We start from the raw sequence: 25,430 nt of genomic DNA, 5'->3' as shown, positions 1-25,430 counted from the left end.
TTGGATGAACTCTCACAATTTGTAAATACACGAGATTCGTATTTTCCATTTTTTCTAAAAAAAATAGTTTGGGAGCATTTTTTTCATGCTGAGGTTTCTTATACAATTGGTTGTTAGTTGTTAAAATCAATTAAATTATTTATAGTACAGTTAGGACTTATAACCACAAGGAATAAAATATAATTAAAACAGTGTTTTAATACAAGCACGCACTCACACACACACTCACACACACACACACACACACACACATATATATATATATATATATATATATATATATATATATATATATATATATATATATATATATATATATATATATATATATATATATATATATATATATATATATATATATATATATATATATATATATATATATATATATGTGTGCATGTATGCATATATAATGTTATCTGTCGAATGGTTGCGTCAGTTTTTTCCACGATTATTTACCGTGAATTATTACATTAATATCTTAATCCTACAAATCCCAACCATCTCTCTTGATGAAATTTGCGCACCTAATTTTATTGTCATTACAGAGCCTGAATATGTAGTAACAAGGAATTATTGAAAGGAAAACTATTAACTCACACTTAAATATTATGACCGCTTTCAATGTAAAATATTATGGAGATTAATGAAATGGCTTTTTATCATCTCTGACTTACTCGTTCTAATTAGAGGGGGGACAGAAAACGAACACGTGATCATTTTTAACTGACTCAGAAATCGCATAAATTTCATAACCTAATTTTTCTGAACAAAGGCGTCAAAGGCGTTATTGGAACTGTAATGTGGTGCTGACGTTATAATGCTTGAATTACTGAGGCAATTTCTGAAAAGGAAATATTGGTAATTATTATTTTTTTCTAATATTTCACCACATAAAATTTTGGGAAATAAAGATACCCCATGAGCTGGATGCTGTTAATTTTAGTTGTGGGAACTATTGCATATATATATATATATATATATATATATATATATATATATATATATATATATATATATATATATATATATATATATATATATATATATATATATATATATATATATATATGTGTGTGTGTGTGTGTGTGTGTGTGTGTGTGTGTGTGTGTGCGTGCGTGAATTTGAATATACATATGTATATTCATATTCACCTACGTCTCTTTTCACTGTAAATGTTAGGTACCTCTTTGCCTTACCATTCGGATTTTGTTGCAGAGAACCGAAATACATCAAAGTGAAAGTACAGAAATTATTCCAATAACATTTAGCTAAAAATAAATGCCATTTCGCCTCCGTCTTTTATTTAATTTTATTTGAATTAGCCATCAAACTCTGGTATTAGACATAGACGAAAATTCGATTTTATTCTAGGATTTATTTTCTATGGGCGAATAATAATTTTTTTTCATTATTACCTTTTTGTATCCATTTATCATGTTATGACTTTATCGATATAAGTTTTACTTTATGTTATCTATTGTTCTTGGCTGCAGTTCTCGATTTATAAGGTTCTTACGAAATGCTGAAGATTCAATCTTCCTCATTATTCTTCATTTTTATCATAATTTTCTTAACAAACTTTATGAGTCATCACTTCTTTTCTTTCTGTTTTCCTTGAAATTTTGCATTGGGCGGAGGAAGGAGACTGAGTACAACATCTAGGTGAATATTCCCGGGTATATGGGGTGTTTGACGCGTTGCTGATGAGCTCTCCTAGTAGATGTATAATGCTTAGGTTAATCAGTTATTTTCTTTTTATTTCATGGGTTGTTTTCTAATAAAATGATGCCCAATTTTATTAGTCATAATTATGGAACTTTGTTGTCATTTTTGTTACAAATTTTTCGATGTCAAACAGGAAAAGCAAAAGTACACTCTTTATACACAGCTGGAAAATAAATTATATTTATCGTCCCAGTAACTGTTTTCATATTTTTAGTACCATCTCATGGGCTTACTTGAGCACGTTCTCCTCCCATGACTTAACGGTAAAACATGAGTAGAAAATCCCCAGGCTCCCATGAGTTCGTGTTGCGTAAGAGAGAGCTATGTAAGAAAGAACAAAACAGAAAGAACTCTTTGGATTAAAATGGATTTCTTCATGCAACATATTTCAGAGGTATGAATTAAGAAATTTCAGAAGTCAGAAAAGGAAATTTAGAGAAATTTATACGTCGTTTGTCTCATTTTAAATTAAGGTTGAGTGAAGATTACCACACATGATAGTATTTGTACCGTAGTGAGTAAAACGAAGATCTCCGTCTACAAGAAGTAACACTTCTGTGTTAATTGTGATATAACTGAATATTGCAAAATATCCTAATGACATCCATTACGCTCCCAGGAGCTGCACTCAGAGGAGAAGGACGAGTATTAAAGAGGCTATTCCTATTCCTGGTTTTTTATGCAGAATTGCTCGACAGATCTGGTCTTTAACACTGGAATTTTCTCTGTCCCAATTCGTGACGTGGGGGATATACACCCAGCTCCCCCATTCCCCCGGGGGACCATCGACACGCTTCCAGCCTCTCCCTTAACACACTCACACTTTGCTAAGAGCACCTCGCTTTAAAGCGAGGAACTTTAGGGATAAGAGGGATGCTGACGAGTGTTTCCCTTTCTAAGGGAAACCGAATTGTTTCGTGAGGGTAATGAATCATTTCTATGCTTCTAGCCTTTTACTATTTTTATCAGTATATTTTCAGAACGGTGGCCTTCCTTAGTTCTTTAAAAGGTACTTGCCCTTCCAGTTTTACTTTAATGCTAATATTGTCCATTTATAACGCGCACGTCTTTAAAAATAAATCCTTCTCATATCATAGGGGGAGAAAAAATAATATACACATTCAATAGGACCGGCTAAATGTGAAAACCATTGTTCAGTTAGATTATTGTGTAACTCAAGTTCACGGGGTGAGTAGGTCGAATCCCTACCTGTGTATTTATATGATAAGGAAATCAAACATCTCTTTGAATGATAATTACTTCCGCCAACCAATCTTTCAGCAAGTAATATTCATGGTCGTGTCTGTTTATAAAAAAATACATGTATCTGTACTTTAAATGGATCCAAATTAGTTTGTGATGCGCATTGATAATGATCTGCCAGTTTGTCACCATTGTAACCATTTTCCGAGTATTACTGCTTTTGCACCTAATATGTACTGCTGAAATACTTAGGCTCGTGACAATGAAGAGTTAAAATCAAGGTAATGAAAAGTGTCTGGGTTACGGTGCTAAATGCGTCCTATTACTATTGAAAGAAATATTATTAATTGAGTATCTCAACAATTAAGCTAATTGTGGGAATTGTTCATTAATGCGTAACCATGATGAAGTATTGTCAAAATTCATCTTTTTGTTATGAAACGAATTTTGAGTCCGCTCCTCGCTTACTTCCACTGTGAATATTTTGCAAACATTTATATAAATAAAAAAGCCCAAGTTAAGCTGAACCCTATAGCCAATTGCCTGTGTTACTGACTTCAGGGAAGGTACATATACCAAGGAATGACAACTATTGTAGTTAGAGAAATCCGCTTTAAAAAGTTGGTTGTTTCTCAGGACTGAGAAATACATACCTGTTCATACAGAAGACAAGGTCCGGTTTCATCCAGCATTACAATCATTCAGCCAAGACATCAGTACAGTACTAAAATATGCAAGAAAAACGACCTTTGTCCACCTTTCAGTAGTATAGTTTGAATGTTGAAATACCTTTAGTAATAGTTTGAACACCTAAAAGTGACCACTTATATAAGAATTCCTTCCCCTTGCAAGCTTCTGACAATGAAGTTTATGCAAAAAGCCGTCTGAAATATTGGAAGATACCGTATTTTCAGAATATTCATACCATCATAATTTTCCTATTTGGAGAGGATTCTCTTTGAAATGTTGATATACAAACCTGTAAAACAAGATAGTCTCACAGTTTTTGAGTAGTCTAGATTTTTCCATAACAAAAAAAAAAGGCATAATCCCTTTCCTGGACAATGAGTCTATGGCGTCTTAGCGAGTTGCAAAATCTATAAAGAAACATTTGTCTTTCTGCTTTCCAGTACGTCGATCGATAGTTAAATAAAACATATGCCGTTACTGCATACTATTATTCATATTTTATGCTGTTTATATATATATATATATATATATATATATATATATATATATATATATATATATATATATATATATATATATATATATATGTGTGTGTGTGTGTTGCGTGTGTGTGTGTGTGAACGTGTGTATTTGAACGTGTATTTGCGCGCTAGGTGTTCATAGGTCTGTTCCAATATCTTGAATCATCGGTGATCTACAGATAAAGACAAAAACACATCGGCACCTTCATAACCGAAAGAAATCATGGACTCAAAACCTACTTATCATTTGGCAGGTCCTTTCACCGTTATTCTAGACTGATAATAACATCAGACTCTTTTTCAGAAGTTTTGACGCCTGAGTCCGATACTCGCTTCAAATTGGCCTCATCTGTCGAGGCAGTGGAAGATTGACAACAATAATAGAAAGTTAATCGATTCTTCTTCGTGATCGATGTTGGCGGCGAGGGGAGGCCGCGTGACATTATCACGTTGGTAAGTCCCCTTGTCTGACGTCACTGGAACTGACAACCGTTGTGTTTTCGCTTTTCGATATCTGTCGGAAGTTCCTCGCTTTCTCAGGGGCTCGGTGCTTGAACTTCCTGCATGGCGTGTCTCTTAGCTGCAGAGTCAGGGAGAAGTAAAGAAGGAAACGGGCATTGTTTAAAACATGTTCGCAAAACGAAAGGGTAATTAACCAACGCATGAGTGTTAGTCCATTATGCCACGTGGTTAGGAGGATATGATTAATGATTTTGATGCTACTTTTTGGAAATACTTTTTCACAGGTAATGATCGTAATTTGAGTTTATTAATAACGAAAGAATTATTTTTTAACAAAAAGCTTACTGGATACTTGGACAAACTTTTGACAACGATATATATATATATATATATATATATATATATATATATATATATATATATATATATATATATATATATATATATATATATATATGTATATTATATGTAATAATAAGCTTATGCACATATGAGGTTCCGTTTATAGTCTTGTACAAGCGTCTGCGCACGGTAAATTAACATTAGAAGCGTTTGTACTTAATACCCTAAGGAGTTAGTACCCACTGAAGAAAATGAAAAATCCCAGAATAACCCATTCTAGAATCTAAAAAAAAAAATTCCAGCCTGTGTGTATTGCGCAGCAGAAGCAAGCACAGAGCGGAGCTCCTGTTCGCTCTTTGTGCATTCAGTCCCAAATGACGGCAAAAATCCTACACCGGAAACAAACGGTGGCTGTGCGAACGTTGTTCCTCTTCTTCCATTCGTGAGACACGACGGGCGGTTCCATGACAATGAAGACCGACGTAGTGTTTGATGGACGTCGTCTGGAGAAGAGAGTGATTGCAGATGAGGGGAACTAAAATAGAAAGAAAGAAAATAGACGGAGGAAGGTTTCGTCTTAATGAAGAGGATGAAAATAGAATTTGTTTATGCCTGTCACCCTGCCGGGATTGTATCTGCTTCCCAGGTTCTGCTGATGAAAATGCTGAGAATTATGAAGTTTTTAAAAATGATATCTTAGAGGTCGAAAATATTTCGTACAAGGAATCACCGACGCCAAAGGGATCGACTTCATACGGTTCAGCATAATATTAATAATAATAATAATAATAATAATAATAATAATAATAATAATAATAATAATAATAATAATAAATTCTGTGCATAACTATAAATTACACTGAATAATTCATGAGTGATGCTGGCCTGGAGGTAACTCTTATCCGTCCTTTCTCTCTTGCTGGTGCCATTCGATCGTTATAAATGATAACAACACATTTCTTCTAGATCATTTAACGTGTTGAAGAGGTCGACAGTAATATCAACATCAGGATAGATCTGAATTATATCCCGTTAATAGGCAGTGTGAGCAGCTATCGATGAAACAAAGACTTCAGAGATCTAGCGCTTTAGGGTCAATACTGTTCAGAGCCTGATGAATTCAGAATTTTCCACTTAAATGGTTGCACGTCCGGATGAAACAGCATTAGTTATCAGGACAAGAAAATAGACAGCTTATTACTGGGCAATTTGGAGCGGATATTAATCCAAACGATTAATATTTGCTTTTTATTAATTCGTGACTGCGTTCGTTTGCGTGTTCCGGGTCACTATACTTTTGAAGATTACATGTTCATGGCCATTTCCGGCTAATTTTTATGGACATATTGAGATCAATTGTAAGCGGGCACACACACACACACACACACACACACACATATAATAATATATAATAATAATAATAATAATAATAATAATAATAATAATAATAATAATAATAATAATAATAATAATAAAGGAGCCCATAAAAATGCCAAAAGGTAGAAAGTTATTAATGCTATATATTTCGGAGAACAACTGTCTCCCTCGACAGGCAAGTCGAGGGAGACAGTTGTTCTCCGGATTACATAGTATTAACTTCCTGCCTTTTGGCGTTTTATGGGCTCCTTTTATTAGATGGAATTCTGTTTTAACAGAAAATATTTCACAGTCATATATACAGTATATATATATGTGTGTGTGTGTGTGTTTATATATGTAAGTATATATATATATATATATATATATATATATATATATATATATATATATATATATATATATATATATATATCAAATCATTTACAGATGTCGACATCTGTCAGTGATATATAATTACCATCAATTTAAGAATATTCCATCATATTTCTATCCAATATCACGTTACTGAATAAATGCCCATAATTTGTAATAACAAAATACTTGAATATGTTTAACTGGTTGTAAAGTCACGTGTGAATACAAGTTCAGAAATCTCATTAATTTATGATACATAAAAGCACTGCTCAAAGACAGTTATCCTTCTTTTTGTATTACTTATATGTAAAATTTCCACTCATTCGAATAAAGTCGTGTTTTTCTTAAGTGAGAGCACCTCTGCCTTTTCTTAAGTGTTGAATGGTTTATATCCACAATGCCTAATCAAACTACAGAAAGGTAGCTCTAGGAATCAATATTATATATAAATACTTTTTTATATTAGGAAATATTCTATATATATATATATATATATATATATATATATATATATATATATATATATATATATATATATATATATATATATATATATATATATATATATATATATATAGTTTCATATATTTTATGAAGTGGAATGAATCACAATTTCAGTTCTACATTTGTAATGTTATCTCGGAGCATGCACGAGAAGGTAAAGAAATAAATACATAACAGAGAACAAAGAGTAATTGTGTTCTGTTTTCATCTCTCGTGATGAAAGGAGACGCAGACACAGTAAAGGGAGGTAAAAGGAAAACAACCTGATGATACAAGAAAACCTGAACCATGAATAACGAAAACTACAGGAAAAAGACTGTTGTCGTCACGCAAAAATGTTACAAAGGGAAATAAAACAAAAATGGAACGAAGTGAAAAAAATGTAAATTGGAACTGGCTCTTGTGTACAGATCGGGGACACAAAAGAAAGGTTAAGGCCGGAGGATGGTTCCACTAAAAAAAATGTGGAAATATTGCAAAAACCATTCAAAGAAAATGGCGATGATGGAAAATTCAATTATAAATTGAAGTGCCGTATACAGGATAGGAAGATAATAGTAACCTTTATTCCAAGGAAAAAATAGCAATCTTTATATTGATGTAAACAATTGCATATAAGTGTTTTCATGATTTCATATGCAAATTAGAATCATTAGCATTATATCAAGGAGGGAAAAGTATTAAGCTTTGTAAACTGACTCTAATTTTTAAGAAATTAAGTCCCATGAACATAAAAATGTCCGTAGCTAAAAAAGAAAAAAAAAATGAAACGTAAACCTAAGATCAAGGCTTGTTGCTTTGCCATAAGTTAATATGAATAAAGAAATTCAGTTAGATATATGTTTTACATGTATAGTTTTTTTTGGGAAATACTATTTCTTGCTATATCAATAAATGATATAAGAAATGAATGGAAATATACATTGAAGGTAGAAAGAACTACGAAAAGCTCTAGGTTTTATTAAGTGGTAAAAGAATAACAAGATATGAATAATCTGGAAGGTTGTGAGTTGTTTATTTACATCAGTATTAGCAGGAATGAATAGGAAAAATCGACAGAATGGAAATGAATAAATAAACAAAGAGAGAGAGAGAGAGAGAGAGAGAGAGAGAGAGAGAGAGAGAGAGAGAGAGAGAGAGAGAGAGAGAGGACGGGTATTGGGAATACTCAAATTTACTAAATCAGATCTTCAGTAACTCATAATGAAAAAGATGCCAACTGGATGCAGGAAATCAGACATTTCTAAACAGTGAGACGATTCGAGATATATATAGTAGCATTATATGATCACGGTCAAGAGTCAGAAAATCTAGAGTAAAATCGTGATGTATAGAGACGGAAATATAGTGATTGAACAGACTCTAAGGTTTCCATATGAAAGTCTTTCAGCACAGTGAATTACGGTACATGAAATACATCAAAACAACTCACCTTCCACCTTTTCTTTTCTTTTTGTGAATGCGAATACTTCTCGATATGGGCCATTGACGATTCACGGCAGTCACGTTCCGTCTATCGCTTGGACCCTGACAAATTCCGTCTAATCATCTGAATTCATTTTCGGATTATCATAGTTTCCATGAACCGGTAAATTGTTCCATTTCTGTCCAACTCAGTTGTAAATAAGTTTCCTATCTGTTTTTGCCAATGTGCTGTCTTTCCGTTGTCCTTCATGGGCGTGCTGCCCAGAAGATGTTTACTGCTCTTACTGATGTCTTGTCGCCAATAAATGCAGAAAAGGTGCTCGTATTGTCACGATGATCGCATCATATCTCCCGCAAACAGGAATTTTTCTTGCCCAAAGGCAATTTTTGTATGCGTACCCAGCAAAGTTACCGAAATAATACTAGCTATCTTGTGAGTATAGATTTTTTGCAATAGCTATGTGTCTGATGGACAGATGTAAGTGTTAATGTTCCATCTGTAGGGCTTTAGCATGCATCCTATATGCTTACCTATTTCTACGACTAAAACCTTTTTTCATTTTTACAGATGAATTAAAGCAAAAAAGAAAACTTGTTCTTGGAATGCTCTAAACATAATGATACTATCTAATGTGAAAAATACATCCATTTTGTTGATATAATTTGTATTATCATCAACTTGGGAATATAATAGTAGACATAACTCCTTTATAAACAAACGAAGTCACCAATCCCTGACAGCATGGTAACGAACGTCCCTGAATTCTGTCGCAACACCACAATTTCCAACTCAGTGCAAACTCAAAAAGCAATGTGTTAAAATACTCTTGACATTGTGGCCGTGTGGCAGTCTTAAGGAATTCTGTAAAAGGAATCATTACTAAAAGAAACATTTATATGAGTCAAGAAGTAAATATTACACATTTAAAAGGCTGGTGGCTTTAATGTGCAAAGAATAGAATTTGATTTAATGAAAATAAATGACAATAGACTTCGTAAATATTAGGTGAAAGAGTTAAGAAATTGCAGATGAGCAAAAAGTATGAACAGAACTTGTAAAAAAAAAAGGGGGGTGGGGTGTAAGTAAGAAGAGATGATTTATCAATAAGGAAAAAAGAATGATCTGAAGTGATTTCATGCAATGATGATATAACAGATTAAAACCAAAGCACTATATGCTTTGTTATTACGTTTAGTAGGTCATAAAGTATGACAGAAGTGCAATCAGTTTTATACTGACCTATTTTCTCAGTAATAATAATAGCCTGGTGGGAACTTCATAAAGCCAATGCCCTTTAGTACCCTCAGTTACACCATCAACGCCCAGACTTAATTCAGTTAATTGCAGTTTTATAAGACTTTTTTATCATGGCATTACTTCGAATCGCAATCTCCTCCCCACTTCCTCATCCGAATTCTCACTCGTATCAGATGGGAATTCTAGCTCTCTCCTCCCACCTGAAGACTTCCAGCTACTCAATTACATCTTTCCCGTGACATTTTCTTTATGAAATACCAAAGATCACCGAGTCTGATTTTCTTGTGAATATGATATCTGTCTAGTAGGCGGGCTTCCTCAAATAGGAAGCTCATGCAATCGTCATTTCCTGTTTTCCCTTACGAGCTTCCTTGAAACAACTTCATTTTGCAATTTTGTCTGAAGACAACTTTTGCAACGTTTGATTAAACGGTTTGTGTAATCTTGAGACCGTTGTTGCATTATTGCAATAGACCGAAGCTAAGGGGGTGGGAAAGGATATGTGATGCTCTTATAGCTTGCAAATTTACGAATGTTCAACGTACGTTATTTTTTCGTATAACGTTTTCTGAATATGTTTGGTAAAAAAGGCACTGTTTTATGAAGCCTCAAGTTTATGTATGATACCAATATTATATTATATATACTGTATATATATATATATATATATATATATATATATATATATATATATATATATATATATATATATATATATATATATATATATATATATATATATATATATATATATATATATATATACATATATATAGTCATTTTTCTGTCCAGTAAATTGCATGTGACCTTTTTTTTCTTCAACAAGCAAAGTAACCTTTAAGCTTTTTGCGTTTTCTTAATTCGGTCGCAAAGCATGCGTTTGTATATTATTGATACTCTGCCCACAGGTTGTTTTTCTTCTTATTTTCGTGTGTAATTGTTTGTTTGTTTACTTCGGCCATGTCAGGACCTTACGGAGACATTATGTGTTGTCGGCCCTGGATTACCGTTCAGGACAGCTCTCGCTCTCTCCACATTGGTTGTGCGGTTTTTCAAGCAGTAACTTTTAGTGGAGTTTTGCAGCCTGTCGGAGATGCCGCTTTTGTGTTTCAGTTGGTCGCCTGGTGCCACTCCTGGAGCCTGTGTTGGTGGCACGCCTTGCCTGATTTTTTTTTTACAGACTTCAAGTGTAAATATCGGTATTCATGTTGTACAAGAATGTTAATCGGATTACAGGATGTTAATTAGATTTAGGGTTTTTTTTATGTCTTTACCTTCGACTATCTCGTCTTTGTGTGTGAGGTGGTCTTCTCATCTGTTTAATAGTTGTGTGTGTGTTTCTGGAGATTTTGTATGGTGAATGTTTTCGCTTCATTTAACTGTACTTCTGGGAATCTTGCTTTTGAACACTTGTAACAGTACTTGAGTTTTAAGTTCATTTACAAAGTTCAAAGTATTTTTACCTTTTTTGAGTAGTTTTAATTTTCTTGATTGTTCCACGAGTGGTCAAACACAAAGCTTTATCCTGTAAGGCTCTGACTTCTTACAGGTGGTGAGCACCATAATTATTGTAACGAAACAAGAACATCGTTACCATATGTATTTATGTATATACTGTATATATATATATATATATATATATATATATATATATATATATATATATATATATATATATATATATATATATATATATATATATATTCTTATTTCAGGAGGCTAAGCCAAACAGTCTTATAGTAGGATGTATGTATAGGAAGAACAGTCAGCTCATCATTGACAAATTTATTAATAGCTGCGCTTCGGGATCACTTATATCCCATCTTTTCTGGCTAAAAGATACAAAAACACTAATTAAAACTTAAAACAGAGCTTACAAAATTAAGATTAAAATGCTCTGTTTTAAGTTTTAATTAGTGTTTTTTTTTGTATCTTTTTAGCCAGAAAAGATGGGATATGGGTGATCCCGAAGCGCAGCTATTAATAAATTTGTCAATGATGAGCTGACTGTTCTTCCTATACATACATCCTACTATATATATATATATATATATATATATATATATATATATATATATATATATATATATATATATATATATATATATATATATATATATAATTTTCTTCACCCTTTGGATACTCTTGTCATTAGGAAGCTTTAGATCCAAATGAAGAAATTTTGACCACCCCCGTCAAGATTCGGACCCCCATCTGGTATACCAAAGTGAGGTACGTTATCCGCTTGATCACAAAGAAGGATATAAATCTATTCTTGTTCATACGTGCATATATCTGTCAAATTCAGATGTTTTAGTAGTATTAGAAGGAATAAAGAAGTTATTAATAGTTAATGAAGGGAGATCTTGCAATGGAAGAGAATTTCGATATTTGGTAAATAAAGACTTTTATTAACTGTTAACAATGCAAAGATTACCATAAGATAAGGCATACGTTTCAAAATATTTCCTTGTGATAGTAGTCGTTATTATTCATAATAAGCAATAATGTATTAGATAACAACCTTTAAATCTGAAGACGTGGAAAGTAAAACAAGTCCCTACAAAGTACAGTGTTAATGAGCCCTTTCCAAAAAATATGAATAAGACATAAAAAGGTATGGAGTTAATAAGCACACGAGCAAAAACATACGTAAGAATAAGGAAACACAGTGATACTAATGATACACAGATATACAAACCAGCACGACAAAATATTATCTCAAATGAGAATTTTCTGCCGTAAACATTAAGCTATACGCAACTCTTCACGAGTTTTCTCATCCATGATACGCATTTCACAGAGTAAACAAATACATTAACGTTTCTTGACGCACAATTACCGCAAATCGAAATGTTCTCCATATCTTTATCGGTATAATTTCCTTGAGATATTTCTCCCAAGTCTTACTCTCTGGAAGATCTTCGAGGCAAGCAAAAGCATCGGGCAAAAGTTGCTTTCGAAATTTCGACGTCGAGTTTTTCCTCTTTTTCTGAGTTTGCCTGAAGGAGCGAAAGAGGCAGAATCGCCAGAGAAGATCATTCGCTCGGCCAGGAAGTTTTGATCGGATTATATTCGTACACCAGTTTCTTCCGGGAGAAACTTTAAAGAAAAGGGTCGTTGTTATCGGGAGCTGTTGCGCAAGATTCTTGTCCCCTCTTTTTATGATTTTAGGACCTCATTAATTCCAAACATACGCTTGCTCATGTGCATAATAAGGCCGTTGTTTTGAATTCTTTTGGTTGTATCCCCTAGAATAATACTGCCCATTTCAAGCTTTGAACTGAAATACGTATTTGACGAGAGGCGTTTAATCAGGAGAGTTCATGATGCAAGCTTTTAATACACATTTACTGATACTAACACAATCATATAAATCTTTTTTCTCCTGTTGGTGATGACGCCAGAATGAGAAAGCCTCCTGGTTCTCATTCTGGCATCAGAGATAGGGTTGCAAGCCCCATGAATTTACTTGACCCAATCTTACCTGGTTCCTATTCTTATGCGTTCCCAGGTGGTATATAAATACACTGACCCAAGATGTGATCTCAGGAGTCATCCAGGTTCCACTAAGAGGATGCTGAGAGTGTAGTAACTTTAGTGAAAAAGGAGTTTTCAAATATCGGGAAAATACAAACAAGTAAAAATCAACTATTTACGAAAATGATTTCGAAATCATATTCAAGAAGGTTGCTACTGCAACCAATGTGTCGTTTCCATCACCAGGTTTAATATTACCCACTTTACTGGAAGTTTTATTTTGGTTACAACAGAAATGTGGAATAGTTTGTCTGTTGCATTTGTGGAATCTTCTGATCCCCAAATGCTTAAGAAAGGAGGAAATTCACTCCTGCTCTCTGCTGACGTCTTGTGGACTTGAGGTGTATCGGTTTGATTGTATATTCCCGCATATTTATTTATTTATCACATTTTCTCTCTCTCTCTCTCTCTCTCTCTCTCTCTCTCTCTCTCTCTCTCTCTCTCTCTCTCTCTCTCTCTCTCTCTCTCTCGCTGATTTCCCTTTGGCGATTTCTTGGGGTTTTAGTATATTGAGTCTGTCCATAAGGATTTTCAGTTGAAGACTTCAAGAGAGAAAGTATGAAACGCTGCTGACATAACCTCCCTCCTTATACTGAAATCACTAACTAAAAACCAACTAATTAAATCACTGAGCAGAAACACTTTTTCTGCTCCTTTTTCATCCCTTGAAAATCTGCTTCCATTTGAGTGTGATGCCTGAGTGACTTGGTATTCACACTATGAGTCGTTATAGGTCGGTTTACAACATATGTTTCTAATTTTTAAATTGAATGTTTTATCTAATTATAGCACTTTTCACATGAGTCATTCTTTTGAACTTATTTTAATTTATATATATATATATATATATATATATATATATATATATATATATATATATATATATATATATATATATATATATATATATATATATATATATATATATATATATATATATATATATATATATATATATATATATATATATATATATATATATAGCGTTGAACCAAAAACTTTTTGGTCTATAAACTTTTTTTACAAAATTCACTGATGTCTATAAACGCTTGTTGTTTACTTACTAAAACATATCCTGTGCACAGAGGCTTTGAAAAGATTCAGAGTATTCGAGTATTTAAATCACATCAAATCTTTTCATAATAACACGATCCGAGTTGTTCATAAATATTGATGTCATATGGCAGTGGGATAGAGTGAGCTAACCTTGAACCCCGGTATTACAGGGGATGACCAGAAGTATTAAAAGACTTAGTTTACTGAAGGGCACCACGAAGGGCTTTCGGTGGATACAATGGAAGAATCGATAAGGCTTCGTGTACTTTATTTTAGTTGACATCCTGCAAATTTTAGTTTCAATAAACTGTGGAAACCCGTTTCACTGGTGCTGATTCAATTGTTTTTTTTTTTTTTGCTGGTTGGATTGAACACATTGAGAAAATGTTCCAGTAACTGATCAAATCACATTGCTAGAAAGGAATAACAGTCGCGTCCGGATTCAGTACGAAATTTGACAATTTCATTTTCTCGCTGCTCAAAATTTCTGTCTGAATGAAACAGGCCTATCCAAGTTATGGTGAAAGTTGAATTTGTATATATTTCTATATAAAGAAGAACCCCAGAAAACAACCTATAATGTATATGCTTAATTAAAGTTATTTTCACATCGTGAAACTATTTTATTTTTGTTTATCAGAAGAATAAAGGAAAGAGTTTTACGATCTGGATAAGAAGCGGTATCTTTCACTTTGTAAGTTCATGAAAAACACCGAAGTAAGCATTTCTAGTACAGTGAATGGCTTCCAAAACCGCACGCTCAGACAATGAGGTTCTTAATAAAAAAAAATTACTCTATATTAAGTTTAACCTTTTCATATCCTGTATTCACTCAGATCTTTCGACCAATGATGGGTCGTGAAGCACGACTATGATATGCAGCCTGCAGTCAGCAATACTCTAGATCTATGCCGTCACAACTTAGTGCATAGATCAAGATACCTTTATGATCACCATTTTATTGAGGAGAAACCGCTGAATCATTCACAACGACCCGCGCACTCCGGAACACTATCTTTAGGACCACATTTAAAGATATAAGAATGACTTCAGCTTTCTACGACGAAATCGTCTTTTATGACCCACATCTCAGAAGGGCGCCCGACCCCTGCGATCAGTCAGCGAGTTAAGTAATCAGTTATTCAGTCTCAAAAAGTTGGTTCGATGTGAGGGCTTCGTACAATTATGACGGTCACTTAAAAACTTTTTCTTCCATGGTGCGCCTCTGCGTTTTTTTTTTTTTTAAACAGTTATATGAAAGAATTGCCTTTTTCACTTCTCACTTGATGTGACTTGTCATCCGCAGGAAAATCAGTCACACACTTATTACATATATACGTGCATATATACTACAGAAACAAACACACAGAAACACACACACACACATACACATATATATGTGTGTGTGTGCGTGTGTGTATGAGAGAGAGAGAGAGAGAGAGAGAGAGAGAGAGAGGGGGGGCGGGGAGACTTACACTTCATCTCTTGCAAGTGTTTTATCGGTCGTCAACCCTTACGTTTTTTGCGGTTTTTTGCATTGTGTCTGCGCCAAGCCCATGAGTGGATCAAGTGTGTGTGAAGCCTCGTCCCTCCCTGTGGCGCCGCAAAAGACTTCTTTCCATAAACATGAAAGCCTCATGAGGCCGCTAACTCCTTGGGCCTCGCCAAAACATCGACTGCACTTCTTGAACTTGTCAGGGAAGGTAACTGGACACATTTGTATGCAATGTATGCTTTAGAGTACAAATTTATATTATTTTGGTGGATTTTCTTTTATGATGATTTTGTTATAGACATACGCACACGCACATACTATATATATTTACATGTGTATTTTCGATATAATTGTAATCTTTGACATTGCATGCTGACGTATCACCTGGTTACAATATGGTGATTTTCTGTAACATTTTTGTCATTCTTAAAAGTTAACTTGTATCAGTTTTCAAAGATTTATTCTAGCTAAGAAAAAGGTTTGGTTTTGCCTATGAATATACTGTCACACCCGTCATGGATTAATGTTGCCTTTTTTGCGTCGGTTCATGAAAGAGAATTTAGGGTTTATTTTACTTTTTACAAAACAATTATATAAGCATGTACCGACTGTGTTTGCAGTTTTGCATGAGAGAGAGAGAGAGAGAGAGAGAGAGAGAGAGAGAGAGAGAGAGAGAGAGATCTCTCCTTGCTTTAATCGAACAGAAAATCTTGAAAATTCATTTTATTTTTAAGTGGCTGTCCATTTGCTACAGAATTCTTTTTATTTTCATGTAAAGAGTGCAATAAATGCCTCCGATATGAGATAAAAAACGAGTTAAAGATTAAATGTAAATAAATGTCCCACTAACTGCAATTCTTGTAAGAAGAACAAGTCCAGAAGAGATCTCGATTCCATCGTAAGTTACCAAATGTTAGAATTCAGTCAATAACACATTACAGTTTGGCACTTTTCCCCCTTCTTTAATGGTATTAAGCTCACACTCCCAACTCTCAGTAAATGGCTGTTAGCTGACGGTCCGTTTGCTGAAACATAATAATGGCCCCTTGTTTCGCCAAATGACGAAAAGGAATTGGTATTACATTCCCGGCATAAAGGTCTGATTTCGTTTCATTTGTTTAATGGCTCTTCAGGCCCGTTCGTTTTGCAGCGCCGTTTATTTGCACGGCGGAAAACCCATTTGTTCAAGGAGGCGTTCGCTTTGAATTTTACAGAATTACAAGGTTTATCGTAGAGAGAGAGAGAGAGAGAGAGAGAGAGAGAGAGAGAGAGAAAGGGGGTAATCCCTTACTCTAGCTTTTAGAAAACGAGAGGGTTTCCAGAAATGCCGATATCCTGCCAAAACTCATAGATCTGTTTTCTGGGGAAATTCTCTTCTCTTACCCTGTAGGTTACGAAACGATTGAATGGTGAGATCAAAGAACATGAGGAGATCCAAGGGATAGTAATGGTTCTCTACATTTGTTTCGAAGCTTAAATAACGAAAAAAAAGAACAAGCACCGATTCTTTGTTTTTTTTTTTTTTTGAACAACACTGACTGACAATGAGCACACTTCCTTCAAACGGGTCCTTGAAGATTTTGTTACCCATATGGTAATTTCACTTGACCCTCTCTGCTTCCTCTTAAATGGCTGTTAGCTGAAAATGCGTCAACAACTCCTTGTTTACCCAATCCCATTCCATGCGTGAAGGCCAGATATTGTTTCATTTGCTCAGTGGTCGTTCAAAACATGGAATTTTCTAAATACGTTTCATCTGGCCTCAGGCAATCATTACCTTTGAAGATACGTTTATTTCGTTGACTCTTAAGCCGAGCCATAGAACAGACTTAGTTTCCCCAGGTTCCCTGGTTTTTCTCAGTTGCTGGGAAGCATAAATACTTGAAGAGTGATGATATGCTTAAAGTTGAGAAGACCGTTATTACAATACTCAAATCAAATAATTTTATGTCTCAAGATTTACATATATTTCATACCTGTGGGCATATTTGCATAAGATCAGTTCGTGCTTACGTATCTGATACACATGTTTATGATGAATATAGATAAATGAATATACAAGTGAAAAAATTCGATTAAGAAATATAGTTTTTTCCACGTCGTAAATGTTGTATACAGGTATCTTCTTGGTAATGTGAACTAATATATACAGTATATATATATATATATATATATATATATATATATATATATATATATATATATATATATATATATATATATATAATAATAATTATATATATATATGTGTGTGTGTGTGTGTGTGTGTGTGTGTGTGCGCGTATGTGTGTGTGTACATACTTAGTACCCCGTCGATAGCTTAATAAATTCTACGTACATACCTTTAAACCTATATAGATAAACAGATTGAAGCAAAACAGACTGACAGACGTGAAAGTGAACGCGTACAAAATCCATATTTGTAGAACGACCAAACAGAAGTCGAGTTTTCCTTTGGGGAGACGGTAAAACAGAGACCAGAAAGAAGACTCAATTCATGGTTCCTCCCAATCCCAGGGGAGCCTTTTCTTGACTCCCGTACGTGACAGGGAAGACAAAAACTTCGGGGGGCCAGTGTTGAATACATTGAATGGGGTTATGGATTATATCAGAACTTACTCTTCCATATTCTTTCCTGCCCACCTCCTCTACTTAATATCTTCCTTGTTCGTTTTCTCTTGTATCCTACGTGTTTCTCCCTGTAGGAGGGTACTGCTGTCAATGACCTCACACGGTGCATCGTAGCCATTGCTTAAGGTACTTTGCAGCGTTCCTCCGGCCCCTAGTCGCAACCCCTTACATTCCTTTTGCTGTACCTCCGTTCATATTCTCGTTCTTCCATCTTACTTTCCACCCTCTACCAACCATTGTTTCATAGTATAAGTGCTAGTTTTTCTTCCTGTTGCACCTTTCAAACCTTCCTACTCTCAATTTCCCTTTCAACACTGAATGACTTCATAGGCCGCAGATCTTGGCCTTTGACCTACATTTTATATTCCATTCCATTCCTACATGTTTCTTCTTCAGTCTAATAGAAGGCACGATTCTGAATGCATGGCGCAAAGTTGCTTTTCTTTCTATTTCTTTGTCTGAGAAGCTGAAACGCTCTTGAGCAAAAAATTCTCTTGAGAATTCCCAAATATCATTTTCAGCTAATTCTACATCGCAGCCTTCAATTCCCAAGTCCTCTTTTCTCCAGAATTTGTCCCCTTTTTTTCTTAGACTTACAGGCTTCTTCAGTCGTAAGTCAGAGTGAAAAAGTTAAGTATACCTTAGTTTAACCAGACCACTGAGCTGATTAACAGCTCTCCTAGGGCTGGCGCGAAGGATTAGACGTATTTAACGTGGCTAAGAACCAATTGGTTACTTAGCAACGGGACCTACAGCTTATTGTGGAATCCGAACCACATTATAGCTGAAATAAATTTCTATCACCAGAAATAAATTCCTCTAACTCTTCATTAGCCGGGCGGAGAGGCGAACTCGGGCCTAGCGAGTGACTCGCCCAACGAAAAGCTGGGTCAGAGTGAAAGTGAGTTCAGTCATGAAATGAATCATTGCATCCTCGTCTTCATTGTCCCTGGGCCTCATTACCTTGATCTCGTTACTGAATCACATCTCACAAAATTTTCCGTCGTGTTACTTCGATGATGAAGCAAACTGGGAGCTTGTGCGAACAAAAAAGATTCATTTGATTTTATTTCTCAGAAGTACGTTTTTAGTGTATATATCAGGGATATATATATATATATATATATATATATATATATATATATATATATATATATATATATATATATATATATGTCTGTGTGTGTGTGTATAATTCTACATGCATCTACATATAAATCAGTTACATCCGTCAATGTTTGAAATTTACATACCTCAGTTTCGTAGGGGTTACAAAAGCAAAGAGGAGTCTTCATTACCATACATATAAGAGACGGAGAAACAGCAGGTGGCTCCTACTTGAGGATTCATGAGAATGTAAACCCCGATGGGCCCTTACTCCGTGAAACATCTAAATAATTTATTCAATTTAAGGGATAATGTAGCCGTGATGTCATATATATAACAGGAACCACTATCTTGAAAATTCAAGGAGCTCAACATCTCTTTACAGTGTATTTTCATTGCAGCATATTTACCAATATATAATCGTAGGCTAGTAGTTGGGATGTTCACCCTACTATTCAGAGATCCATTTTTTCATTCACTTCCATTTGACCTCTTTTCACCCACCAACTACTCAGCAGTCAGATGACAGTTGCAGGTGGTAACAAGAGAGGTATAGGGAATTGGGCTGGCAACATCGAAGGATGTGTTTACACCGCATAAGGGAGACCATACAGTGTGCATATATATACACACACACACACACATATATATATATATATATATATATATATATATATATATATATATATATATATATATATATATATATATATATATATATATATATATATATATATGCGATGTTTACGTGCATATGAGACTATACAGTATATATATTTTATATATATATATATATATAATATATATATTATATATATATATATATATATATATATATATATATATATATATATATATATGTATATATATACAGTATATATATATATGTATATATATATGAGAGAGAGAGAGAGAGAGAGAGAGAGAGAGAGAGAGAGAGAGAGAGAGAGAGATGTTGCTGCGGATAGGGCGAAGGGACTAAGAGAGAGAGAGAGAGAGAGAGAGAGAGAGAGAGAGAGAGAGAGAGAGAGAGAGAGAGAGAGAGAGAGAGATTTCACTACAGGTAGGCCGAAGGGATTAGGAGAGAGAGAGAGATAACCTAAAAGATAGCCCATAATGAATCCGTAGAATGGGAACTAATACAATCAGGAGAGGAAAATAATCTCGTTGAGTATCAACGATTCATTTCACTGGAGCCTCGAGGCTTTGGTGTCAGGTAATTGTAATCCACTTTTCGAGTTCTGCTTCACTCGAGACATTTCCTTCAGTCACTGGGGCCTTGGTTAAGTAACGCCTTGGAATTCCTTTTTGAAACTTCGCTTCATAAATATGTTTATTATATACACAGACACACAAACACACACACATATATGATATATCTTTCTTCCAACAACATTCAAAGGACACCCCAAGGCAGCAATCATGGAGGAAAATTTAAAAAATTTTGAGGTGATCAGTAACGTTATACTGTACAGTATGTTCATTCACTGTCATTTCCTGAGTTTTTCAAGTCTAAATTGCGACACCTTATCAGTATATTTCATTCCCTTTAACTGAAGTTTTTCTCGATGATGAAAGAAGCTATAGTAACTCAGAAATATGCTGACTACGGAGAGGGGTAAATGACTTTTGAATATTGTTAGCAGTATACGTACGTATATGTGTATATAAATATATATATATATATATATATATATATATATATATATATATATATATATATATATATGTATGTATATATATATATTGAGTAAAAAGCCACAATAATGTAAATGATAAACTGTATTTTTCCAAAATACAAAAAAGGATAAAAACAGGGGAGTTTTCGACCGTTTGCTCAATGGTCCTCTTCAGCCAACTGAATAAAAATACATGTTTTTCTTAAAAAGACAAATTGAAAAGAAATTTTGTGAAAGTCCAGGAAAACATCGAACGATCTTTCGGCGTGAACGCAGTTATGAAATGGCTGTTTCTCTGTATCTGTGGGTCAACCGTTGTGATCTTGTTAACGACTGTTGTTCGGTCGCACGGTGCTCATTACTAGTGACCAGGTGATTCGTGGGTGGAGAACGACTTTCAGCATCGGTGCCTGTTGTTTCTGCGACAACTGCCACTTCGACAACCTGTGCGGGGAGAGATGAGGGAGACACAGTATCAGGGGCCTCGAGAAACTGCCTGAAATTTAAATTCATGGAATGACAGACTAGCCTGTCTGTATGTCTGTCCTCCTGCGTAAAGGCTTTATTGCCACATAATGTGTTGCAAATATTTATCAAAGCCCCCTCTTCTTTGGCCTACTTGACTACTTCTATATATAGTTTTAGCTCCCTCCCAATCCATGACGTGATTATTCTCCCAACAATGTTTAACAATAGCGCTGTTTTGAGCGAAGTCCCTAACCGCTTTTTTATGTTCTTGCAATCTAATGTCCTTCCCCCTACCTGTCTCCCCAAAATAAAATAAATTACAGAGCTTGCATTTTATAGAATATATACTCCTGTCTCTCTTGTTGTTACTATCACTATCAATTCTGTGGCTATTATTCTTATTGAATTTGGATTTGATTGAATTTTCATATGTGAAAGCTACTGTAACATTACCTGTACTATTGATTACCTAGGCTGTTGATTTTAATTTTTCATGATATGGAAGCGTTATGAATCTCTTGCTGTGATCAGTCTGCTGGAGTGAAGGGTTGTAAAACGTTTTCTTTGCCTTAGACAAAGCATCTTCAATAAAATGGGCAATTTCATCATTTAAATATTGTGGGTCACAAACTTTAAGAGCCCTGACAGCCATGTTAACAATGATATTTTTCTTTATCAGAATGCTATGGTAGGAATAAAAATAATTCAGCATTAGTCGGCTTTCGGTAAACTGAGAAATCAGACTTCTTTGTGTTTGGATTGTGAAACACTAGGACATCCAAAAAAGCTAATTTGAGCTCTGCTTCCTTTTCATAAGTGAACTTGATTTGTTGTATCTGACTGTTAACAAATTCTACTATAGCCGATTCACTTAAGGTAGATTCTTGAGCTTATGAGACGTTTGTTTGGCGGTCTCTGATTGGCTGGTACTGGGAGGTATGCAGCTCGCTCACTCTTTCATTTTGTCTGTAGCTCAGAAAACTTGAAATATTTTTATATTTCTTCATTTATCTCACGTTTTACACAAGATAGGAAAGTTTTGGTCATACCATAGGATTCGGTATTAATTGTAAAACTAAACCGTGATTTCCTGAAATCAGTAAGATAAAAAGCAAAGGAATTACAACGAGTAAAAGTGAAGAGAGAAGCATTTCATTCTTTATACCTGTTTTTACATATCGTCGGATTTTGCATCATTCATGCGATCAAGATAAAATAAAACGTGTTTTCATACAATAAATTCACCCTGAATACGCTGGTGCTTTCAGATTTTAGATGCGTGTGATATGTGAAGAGAAAATGAAGAATATGTCGTATTATGTTGCATCCGTACTTGACTCAGTTTGAATAGTGCCGAGAGACGGTGATCTGCAGACTGCGAGACACCTTTGGCCGTCGTTGGTCTTCTCAGCAAGAGCGTCCAGGTGCCGTTGACAATTGCCAATTAACGATATGAGAAGTTTGCAGTTTCAACAATATTTACCGCATTATTATGTCATTATACATTTTCTGTAAATAAATGCATAGAATTCCCTTTATGAATGTCGAACACTTTCACTCCAATATCATATATGTCCGTATGGACTATGGACATATCTGATAAGGAAAAATGAAAAATCAAATGGATGCATCTGGTATCGTTGGAGATCTAAATATTGGCGGGTGCGCGAGGCGGCAAATTCAGTTCAGGGAAGAATCTGAAATCTACGGACAGACTTCGCGCTCTTCACCTCATCCTAAGCTTTAATCAGGTTGGTTTCAGCATATTGTTTCTAATATTCTTATATTAACATATTTTCACACGAAAGAGATATCAGAGACTAATTTGAGTGATATGAAATAATGATCTCAGTGGAGTAATAAACAACAAAGAACTAAGAACGATTATTTTTTCTTTTCAGGCTGTTATTAAGCAATTCAGCAGATGTCTCGAGATGACAACACCATTTGTCGCACTGTTTCCAGATTTGCAAGTCAAGCTCACAAACATGGTCATGAATGTTCATCGTTACTTCAGCTCACAGTGGGGAGCAGACTCAAGAAATGAAGTTTTGAGAAGACCGCCAAAGCTACATGCGTACCAGCCAACACAGTGAAAAAATCAAGCGACAGTCATCTGAGTGCGGCAACGGCCCCTTCTCTTCACCTGTATACCCCAGGAAGAGGATTCGAGTGAAGAACAAGGTGGATAGTTTTGAAAATGACTGTATTCGAAATGAGATTTTATCTTTTTACGAGAGAGGAGAGCTCCCAACGTTAGATGCCCTGCTGGAAAAACTGAAGGAAAGCCTGGTAAAGTTTAATGGTGAAAGAACAACATTATGGAAAATAGTGAGAGGGCTTGGATTCCGGTACAAAAAAGTGATGAGTGGAAGGGCTATTTTAATGGAACGTGATGATATAGTGGCAGCGAGAACTGAATACCTACGGTTAATTGAAAAGAATAGGCATTGTAGTCCATCTGAACGTAAACCTGAAGTATTCCTGGATGAAACTTGGATAAACCAAAATGAATGTGTAAATCAGTGCTGGACAACGGGTGAAGGCAAAATAGGACCCAAACTTAAAACTGGAAAGGGGTCAAGATTTATTGTGTTGCTTGCGGGGAGTGAGAAGGGGTTTCTCAAAGATGCGCTATTGTTGTTTCGGTCAAAAAATGGTGCCAAAGGGGACTACCATGATTCCATGGACCATGAAAGATTTTTAAAGTGGTTTAAGGAACAACTATTGCCTAATATAGAAGATAGATCTCTCATCATAATGGACAATGCTTCCTACCACAGCAAAATAGAAAATAAAGTGCCGACAAACAGCAACAGAAAAAGTGAAGTCATAGAATGGCTCTCTTCCAATAACATCACCCATGACCCATCAGCATCAAAGCCAAAATTGCTACAGCTTGCTAAGTGTCACAAAGAAAAACAGAGGTATGTGATAGACGAGATAGCCCGTGCAAATGGTCATGATGTGCTCAGACTGCCACCATATTATTGTCAGTTTAACCCCATAGAACTTATATGGGCTCAAATAAAGGGAGATGTCAGAAAAAACAACTCTAATTCAAATCAATCTCTGAAAACTGTTGAGCAGCTTACGAGACTGGCGATAGACAAAGTTACAACAGAAGACTGGAGGAAATGTTTTCACCATGTCAAGAAATTAGAAGATGAGTATAGGAGTAAAGATGTTGCTAGAGAGCATATATATGTTTGAAAGCTTCGTTATTGACATTGGAGATGACGAAAGTGACAGTGATGATATTGATATTAGAGATGATGATAACACTGACAGTGATATATCTCTACGATTTTCCATTTTGTCTTGAAAAAGGTGTTGACAAAACAGTGTATCTATAATTTTAATATTCTTAAATAGGTAATTGCGTAACTACAGTATATTCATAAGTTTCCTTTTTTGTTTGAATATATAATGGCATAACAATGTATGTCTGTTTGTAATTTCCTTTAATTTGGTTTCAATAGACAAGGGAATAATAATGTATCTGTATAATTTTTCATTCTTTTTGTTTCAATAGGTAATGACATGACTATATGTATGATTTTCCATTAAATTTTTTTTAAATAATG

At 34.7% G+C, this 25,430-nt stretch overlaps 1 protein-coding gene across 1 annotated transcript; it reads left to right on the top strand.

Moving 5' to 3' along the window:
* Positions 1-23,916: 23,916 nt before the first annotated feature.
* On the top strand, positions 23,917-25,056 carry LOC136840428 (uncharacterized). Its single transcript, XM_067107107.1, has one exon. It carries the CDS (start codon positions 23,917-23,919, stop codon positions 25,054-25,056), a length of 1,140 nt encoding a protein of 379 aa, XP_066963208.1.
* The last annotated feature ends 374 nt before the right edge of the window (positions 25,057-25,430 follow it).

Source organism: Macrobrachium rosenbergii, chromosome 7 (assembly GCF_040412425.1).
Source record: "Macrobrachium rosenbergii isolate ZJJX-2024 chromosome 7, ASM4041242v1, whole genome shotgun sequence".
Taxonomy (NCBI): domain Eukaryota; kingdom Metazoa; phylum Arthropoda; class Malacostraca; order Decapoda; family Palaemonidae; genus Macrobrachium; species Macrobrachium rosenbergii.
Note: the sequence above shows the minus strand (reverse complement) of the source record. Positions and strands in the feature narration are given on the sequence as shown.